The sequence below is a fragment of the Aulostomus chinensis genome, chromosome 6 (genome assembly GCF_037954235.1).
Source record: "Aulostomus chinensis isolate RoL2024-O1b breed Wild chromosome 6, RoL_Achi_v1.0, whole genome shotgun sequence".
NCBI classification, from domain to species: Eukaryota; Metazoa; Chordata; class Actinopteri; order Syngnathiformes; family Aulostomidae; genus Aulostomus; species Aulostomus chinensis.
The window spans coordinates 13520001-13528491 of NC_141325.1; the positions used below are offsets into that span (position 1 = coordinate 13520001).

The window sequence follows — 8491 nt, forward strand, 5'->3', positions numbered from 1 at the left end:
AGTCGCAGTTGTCATTTTACAGTCTTTGGTAAAGTGAGAGCACGTCTGCTTTTACAGACTCCCCGTTGATGTTACAGGAATAGTATTGTAGCCTATTTAATGACAAATAAATCACAGCCCCTGACAAAAACATCTATAAATACATTTTTGATGATGTTTAATTTTTGAACTATTGAGGTAACAAGGTAATACGTTAGCCTTCAGGTTTATCTTAGCTGACCACAACGACCGGGTGAGTTTAAGAGTTAATAACTGTGGGCGACGGCAGCTGTGTGAATATATTGCAATTGAAACCACAAATAAATTGCACTGAATCTTAAAACTACTCGAATAAAAGTTAAAAAGTTGCATTGTTACCTCCCGACGCAAGCTCGACCAGGAGCGACCACCACAGAATGCCGCAGAGCCACAACTTCTTCTGGGTGTTTTTCACAACAGAGTCCATCTTCTTCTCTTGGTGGAAACACTTTTAGTTGCACGCGGCGACGTTACTTATTCGTAGAAGCATTTTCAGTTCTTCACACTTCAGTCAAACACTCCGGGAGAGTGGGGGAAATCTACCCCGCACACACACACACGCACACACGGTGTATGAAACCAGACCGACAGACTCCGGAACCCAACCACCAGCGACGCGCATCCTCGACAAACTCCGCCTAACGCGCGCGCGCGCACACACGCACGTAAATTATCCACAAAGGTATCTCTCTTTCAAAATAAAAGCTCGATTGAGAGAAGTAACACCAACGCCACATAGAGGTAAGCGCAATGGTGCTAGCGAAGATTAAAAAAAAACATCAACCATATACTGAAGGAAAACCTCAAATTTGTACTTAGCCTTAAGTACAACTTTGATACATTGGTATTCTACTCAAAAATTTGAATTTTAGAGGGCTTTGTACTATTACTTCTGGTAATTTCAAGGATAAGGTGGCACGGTGGTTCAGTGGTCACCACGGTCACCTCACAGCAAGAACGTTCATGGTTCGAGCCCCATCTCGGGCACAGGATCTTTCTGTGTGAGTCTCCATGTTCTCCCTGTGCCTGCGTGGGTTCTCTCTGGTACTCCAGCTTCCTCCCACAGTCCAAAGACATCAAGAGGGGACGAGGCTGATTGATACTCTAAATTGACCGTAGGTGTGAGTGTGAATGGTTGTCTGTCTCTATGTGTTGGCCCTGTGATGGACTGCCGACTTGTCCAGGGTGAACTCGCCCAATGTCTGAAGCCTGCTGGGATAGGCTCCAGCCCCCCCCCCCCCCCCTCCCCCCGCGACTCTTCACAGGTGAGGCAGTAGAAAATGGATGTAATTTCGAACTTCAGTTTTACTTCTAACTTCACACATGTATCTGTTCTCAGCTACACTGAAGAACAATTTGCATAGAGACCATGGCAAAAATAAATAAAAGAATGATTTCAGAGTAGCCACAAAACATGACCCCAGCAGTCATTATGGTACTCAGGTAATCTCAATGAGCTCTTCTACTGGCTTCAACTCACGACTCAAAGTAGATTTCCCCCAAAGATCCCACAACAAAATGTTTATGTTTATGCACTGATGGGATTAAGCTTCTCATAAAGTAAGTTTACAAACACACAAAACCCAAGACAATCTGATAAAAGTGTTATTGACATTATACAATAGGTTATGCATAACGGTCATATTTTTGATGAAATTATTATCATCTCGAATAAAAGAGTCTTTTCTTTTACAACCATTCATTCACCATTCGGGGAAAAAAAGTGTATCAGTGAAAATGCAGGGATAGAGAAAGAGGCACATCAGAAAAAGGTGGCAACAAATTCATAGATTTTAATAAATCAAAACCAAATATGGCATGCAAAACTTAAAATGCACTCACTCAAACTCTGCATCCTTATATATTAAGTGTAAGATTGTTTCATATTGACAAGAACTACAAGCTCCCTCTGGTCACTTAACACTTTCAAGGCTTAATAAACAGAATGAGAAATATTACAATCAGCATGATATAAACAGGTAAGTTCATGATTTCAATTGTTTGTACTATTTCATAATACCCTCCAACTCTAAAGTATGATGATATTTGGATTATTTTTCATTTAGTATAAAAACACTCCCGTTTCCAGAAAATTCACTCTAAATGATAATAAATCTGCGACTCCTGGATTTACTCAGTTACACAGAAATGATCACAATATGTACAATTACAAGTAGAAAAGCCCCATTAGCTCCATCCTGCCATTGGCTTAGAACAGCATTCATGATCTGAGATCTACAATTTAATCCACCATCTAAAGTTAACCACTGTTTTTTATTAATTAGTATCGCACTGATCCAGATTTCACAGTGGTCTGTCACAGGCTCAAACAGCTGGATCAGATATTGGTGAAAATGTGGCCGATGTTTGTACTGTATTGGATAATGTCATGCACCAACTGCCTGCAGATTCTAAGTCCTGCATACTTTACATTTTGTTTTACATTATTTAAGAGAATAAAAATTCAAGCTGGATGGTAGTTATTAATTATATATCAGTTTTCATATTATCTAACTTTCCACATAACTTCACCATCATCTGTCAGTTAGTTTTTGACATCCTGCTAACGAACACATTTAAAAAGGTGATAAAAACGCATCCTTTATTTGGATTTCCTCCAAAAGCTACTGTGTTCTTCACTGGCCCATCCTTCCACCAATTTACAAGAGTTCAATACGGTAGTTTTGTTTTTGTTTTGTTTTTTGCATGATCCTGTTAACAGTCATTCAAAGAGCACCGAAGACATTAGCTCCTTGATGAAGGTACTCCAGTCAAGAACTCTGAGGTATTAAAGCAACTACTGTAAACATTTTAGTGTGTGACACAATTGGTGAGTTAGGTGATGAATTCAATGGACGCTGATGATCTGATGTGACATCAGCAGGTTCCGGCAAGTTTTGGGTATTCCTGTTTGATACAGCTGTAGATGGGATGGTAGAAGCGTCTGTCTGAAGTCATGAGGTCGGTGACCATCTCTGTGTGATCAATACTGGGCAGCAGGTAGAGAGAAACCTTCACGGACAGCAAGGTGAGGAGCTCCGAGAACTTTAGAGAAGATTCAACAGGAACAATAATATCACTGGTCCCGTGAAGCAAAATGAACGGAGGCACTCTGGAAGAAAAAGAGGTGGGGGGGGGGGGGGTTAAAAAAAGACAAACTGAGGTGAACTACGTGAAAACTGAAGCATAATCAGCTGTTGCTTGGTGACACCTGTTGAGTTTGTCCTGGCCGAACTTGTGCAGCAAGTGTGTGGGGGAGTAGTAAGGGAAGTTCTCCACTCCGTTCATGGCTTTATGCATGGTGGAGACATATTCCACTGCTCGCTTCTGCTCGTGCTCATAATGGTCCATGATGTTATACACGCCACTGAGACCTGTTCAGGACATATGAGAGATTAACTAAATGAATCCAGAAAATATCTCAAAACTGAGACAAATTATTTGCCTATTCCTCTATTTTTTCAGTCTCTGAGATTCAGCAGTTTTTAAGAACTTCATGGTAAGGACGCTAAAACCACACATATCAATTACTTAAAGGCTATCAGTCAAATCAAAGTGAGTATTCTTTAACGTAGCCGCAGCAGAGAAATGTGATAATCTGATTTAATTCTTACCAATAACTCCTCTTATCACCAAAGTTATGTCTCGCTGCTTGCTGGCCTCTATGAAGAGCTCCTCTCTTGCATCAATGAGGAACAGTGTGGTCAATACACACAAATGTGCACCAGCTGAGTGACCGACTAACACAATGTTGTCCTGTAAAAGACGGAAACGCATTCACTCATGGCACACGGAAATGGTGGATGTGCAGAATGATGGGAAAATATTACGGAAAATACTGTATTCTCCTTCCAAAGAAGTGTTTTCATGTCATTTCATGCAAAGTACAGCAGAAACATACATGTTCAATGTTTCTCAGTAGTTTTCAGGTTTAAAAAAATAAAGATAATTTTAATGATTCCCCCTCTTGCGGAACAATTTCAATCTCATTATTATAATCAGTCATTTCCTGAACTTCCACAGAGTATTTAGAAGACATTTCATACTTTGTCAAAGTTGAAATTGTGCCCATTCTCTTGGGCCCAAACCAGGCAGTCAGCAATATCTTGTACCATCCCTAAAGCGTTCCCCTGGAGATCAGATGAAAGCAGCTGTCAGTTCAGATACCACAGTCACATCTCTAATTAAATTTCTGGTACGTCATGTTTTTAATTCAGTATAATTATAGCCTTACAGAACTGCAAGAACTGTCCAGATTCTAGTAATAGAATATATCGAGGCACAAGAAGTGTTCTGAGCTCTCACCTTTGGATAGGTTAAGTAGTCTGGGCAGATGACAGTTGCTCTTAGTTCTTCAGCCATTTGTCTGGCCAGTAAACAGTAAATGGATCTGTCTCCAGATCCCCACGCACCGCCATAGATGAAAACCACCAGTGGCGTTGGTACATCTGCAGACTTGGCCAGCACAGGCGGGTAGTACAAGTCCAGCTTGTTGCCTCTGCGGCCGAACGTGATGCCCTGTAAAATGCCCAAACAGACAAAATTATGCTTGTTGTTGCTGTCAACTCTCTACCTCATGACCTGTCCAACTGCATCTAATGAAACTACATTTTCAATATGGTCTAAGCTGGTATCCTATTGTATCTTGTACATGCTTTGTTGGATTTGATTAATTTTTTTTTGGCAAATGTTGGAAAATATGGGGTGTTTTATTTGAAACATAATCGTATATTTTTGCTCCTGTGACTGCCACCGCCCGCACTCCTCCACCACATCCACACAGTTGCTTTGTACCGTTTCAAACACATGTTTTTTAATAGGATCTAAACTACTTCCCTCTCAGTTTTGGTCAATGTTGCTAACTTCCTGTCATAGCCTAGTCTACCCCAAAACATAATGAGTCACCAACATAATACATATAGCTGCCTATCACAAATACAATGTAATATCATGTCCCATGATATACGGTTGGTTAAATGTCAGGAAAAAGTCTGGATCACACAAACATAAAACATATTAATATTTTGTTTTTGTTGAATTTTAAAGCGTTTATGTGCGTTATAAAAGGCGTTTGCTAACAAGGGACTAAACAAGAGGTTGTAACACACAATTTTTTTTTTTTTTATAACTTATCGTAACACACCTTTTCATAATGCTTACGGTTTTCATCATTCTGGTACCATGACTTCCACTGGAAGTAGAGTCTGCCGTACTGCAGGTATTTGAGTGTTTCCATCACAGCTCTGGTCAAACAGTATATCCGCCTGGTTGAGAGGAGACATATTTAGTTAAGAATAAAGAATAAAGAAAACAGATCTATAGTATTTAACAGGTCACCTTGGTTTTAGAGCCTCTATATACTTCTTATAGCCAGGCTTGTTTGGCCAGCCATAAATCCACTGGGCAGTGAGAGAGATGGAGTATGGGAGGCCCACCAACAGGACACCCACCGCCACAGGCAACGTGATGTGGTATTTTAGCCCTGACCTTCAAAATAAGAACAAGACATTAGCTTAAAAGGGTAAATTTGCTACATTTTTCAAAGTAATGTTACAAACACATCTCCAAAATGTTGCATATCTGAGGCTCTTACATTTTGCAGATCAGTCTCGATACCAAACCTTCAGAAATAAAAAAATTAGTAACACAGAATGTAAAATACTCCGTTGTTAGTAGAAACACAGATGGTAAAGGATAGAAATTCCAATGTGCCATGATTTATGAAGGCTCGTGTGTTATCATTTATTAATGGTTGTTAAATGATTCAGCTATGTTATGCATTAACAAATACAACTGAGGCTGATGCTCTAATATGCCACATAACCTCTGACCTAAAAACAATAATCAAGTGATGACAGAATGGGTATCTTTACTATAACTGACATATCAGCTTTCACACCTGCACACACACACACACTCACAAGCACGCATGCACACACACACACACACACACACAAAGTTTGATGAGTTGAATTTCCTTTTTTTCTTTGAACTCCAATGACTCACTGCATCGCTTGGACTCAGGCATTTCGACTTGAAAGACTGGATACCCTCCGTAAAGTCAAAATGTGAACAAATTGCATCACGCACCTGCTTTGATGTGCTTTCTTCTTTTTTTTTGGACAATCAAATTTCATGGAATATTCTGCAGACAGATTACAGCATCTTTGGTTGCACTGTTTTACTTGAAAATGTTAACATACAGCTCACACCAGAGCAGTTAGCTAAGCAAGCTAATACTACATGAGCTAAAGCTCTCCATGGAGCAAAATTATTACATAATTTGTAGTTACATATACAGTATAGTATAATTAATTAAACGCATCTCTTATGAAGCATATACAGTATATATATATATATATATATATATATATATATATATATATATATATGTTTTTAAAAAAATGCAATATACAATTAGATATTACTCCCATGGACTTCAATTTTCTACATGACAGCGGAACATATTTTCAAGATTGAACGTAATGTTTCCCTTGGTAAACCTGTGAACTTCAATGTTTCTTTATTTTGTGACTCTTGACACAAATATGAACCTTCAGTGGTTTAAAAATTATCTAGCATAAGTTTATGTTGTTTTTAAAACTATACAGGTTGTCTAACTCGACGTACTGTAACTTACGGTAAACATATGACCTTTACACACTTAACGTCACAAAGTAAAGAGAAATGTCTTGTTGTAGGCCTAATCAACTCGTTTTAAAAACAAACCATAAATTATCACATATTTCCGCAAACATGACAATGTAACATTACATTATCCATCCGGTTTGCTTTAGCAAAAAGCTAAATGTACAGCTAGCATACCAAATACGAGCTGTTGTCAAATACTAAACTAAAGTAGCAAAGCCAATTGGACTGAAGGAACTGTTTGCAAGGTTATATTTTTGTAAATGTTTCGTAGCTTTCTAGTTTTTCATTAATTAATAAGTAAAGGAGAGGTCAGCGAAACACTGAACGAAAACGTACACATACCATACTAAAATCAAAATGGCACTTAATTTCTCAGCCAATGTCCGAAAAAAAAAACTTTTTGTTATGAAACTGATTGTTTCGAAAGAAACGATGCTTTGGCTGGAGGAATATTTGACCGTCTTCCAGCCGTGTCAGGTGTCGGCTCGCCCGGACACAGGCAGAGATACACCGGGAAGCGAAGATGAACACTAGTGTTTTAACTTCCGGTTTAGCATTTAAAGAACACTACGTTTAATTGTGACATTTTCTCAGTTTAATATCTCAGTATTAAACACATACATAATTAATTTTATCATATCATATAAGGAGCTGAATTTATGTATGTATAAATACCAATTCATTCATACACAACAGTATTTTCATCTATTTATTGTTGCATGCGGACTGCGGGGGAAACGGGGTGCGTTACTCTGTAATGCGGTAAGATTACTATCTTGTCTTCAACTGCTCTGCCCCGGCGGTAACCCGGAACTACATTAGACTGAACGACCGCTACACAGGGAAAGAGCAGGAATTGATTTTGTGGGTGACACCATTTGTAAACATTAGGAATTAGTCAAATGTTTTTAAAGACTATTAATGACTTAATACACGTCTTATTTAATGTGCTATTTATCTTGATCATTTGGATTTAGAGATGCCTGCTTTGGTTCTCTTGGAGGATATGATGGAAAATCCCTTTAAATTAGTTAATTGGATTTGCTAATTAATAAGATAGACTTAAAGCTATGAGAGAGCGCTGAGAACCGACTGAGAAAGTCACCCATCAAACTCGTTTCCAATCACTCTGTTGTGTGTCATCCAATTTGTATTATTTCTTTTTCTTATATACTCTTAATTTTAAAAAAGGTCTCCTTTAAAGACATACTTTCTTTTATTTCTTTTATCACATTGTTATTTGTTATCTGTTAACAAATTTGCACAGAATGGCATATTTCAGAAGATCTCTTCCTTTCAACGCCATATAACTGATGGTTAGTGGGCCGATTATGCCATCAGCATGGTAACCTACTGTTAAGTAAATGGTTTGTATTTAGTTAGCATAAATTTAATAATAACAAAAATCCTATTTGATGCATATCTTGACAAATCTTCATCTGACTGTGAACCTTAAAAAATCCATTTCATTCCATATCAAATAGTAAAGGCAAAAATTGATTTCTAAAAGGTTATTTGTTCAAGACACATACCAAGACACATAAACTGTTTATTATTATATATTTTTATATTTACATCAAACTTCTCTTTACTCAGTGTTTGAAGTGTGAGTGTTAAACTTTTTTTTATTGTTGATGTTATCTTTTATCTCACTTGTTTTCTTGTATGACAGGTGCTGTATGGTCTTATTATATATTATATAACAGTTGTTCCGTACATAAGTCTACATGATTCTATAACATTACCTGAGTCATGCTACAAGCTGACTGAGACTCAATGAAATTTCCTTCATAATGCATACAAAGTAGATTTCAGTGAGCCT

The 8491-nt window shown here is 38.0% G+C and overlaps 2 protein-coding genes across 5 annotated transcripts in view; both read right to left on the reverse strand.

Annotated features, from left to right (window-relative positions):
• Positions 1 to 631, reverse strand: part of cspg4ba (chondroitin sulfate proteoglycan 4ba) — a 24661-nt gene extending 24030 nt beyond the window's left edge. The window contains exon 1 of the mRNA XM_086206627.1: positions 358 to 631. Within this exon, the coding sequence (XP_086062753.1) occupies positions 358 to 445 (88 nt within the window). The 5' untranslated portion in view covers positions 446 to 631. The remainder of the gene's footprint in view (positions 1 to 357) is intronic.
• Positions 632 to 1786: 1155 nt separating this feature from the next.
• On the reverse strand, positions 1787 to 7192 carry LOC147260182 (uncharacterized). Of its 4 annotated transcripts, none has more exons than XM_086206630.1 (10): positions 7012 to 7192; positions 6109 to 6163; positions 5612 to 5639; positions 5356 to 5505; positions 5162 to 5282; positions 4324 to 4536; positions 4065 to 4148; positions 3633 to 3774; positions 3230 to 3392; positions 1787 to 3130 (listed from the first exon to the last, which is right to left on the reverse strand). In XM_086206630.1, coding segments are annotated over exons 3-10 (1110 nt in total). In that variant the 5' UTR covers positions 5614 to 5639; positions 6109 to 6163; positions 7012 to 7192; the 3' UTR covers positions 1787 to 2895. The 4 variants fall into 4 exon arrangements, with proteins under 4 accessions (XP_086062756.1, XP_086062755.1, XP_086062757.1 ...); XM_086206629.1 differs by having other exon boundaries at positions 6025 to 6163; XM_086206631.1 differs by lacking the exon at positions 6109 to 6163.
• Between the last annotated feature and the right edge of the window lie 1299 nt (positions 7193 to 8491).

Excerpts from the sequence above, each read along its gene's own strand:
- LOC147260182 (XM_086206628.1), bottom strand. The coding sequence starts at position 5,733 with ATGGCACATTGGAATTTCTATCCTTTACCATCTGTGTTTCTACTAACA. Across the intron at positions 3,775-4,064 it reads ACAATTTCAACTTTGACAAA|GACAACATTGTGTTAGTCGG; the intron begins GTATGAAATGTC and ends CGTCTTTTACAG. Across the intron at positions 3,393-3,632 it reads GGTGATAAGAGGAGTTATTG|GTCTCAGTGGCGTGTATAAC; the intron begins GTAAGAATTAAA and ends TGTCCTGAACAG.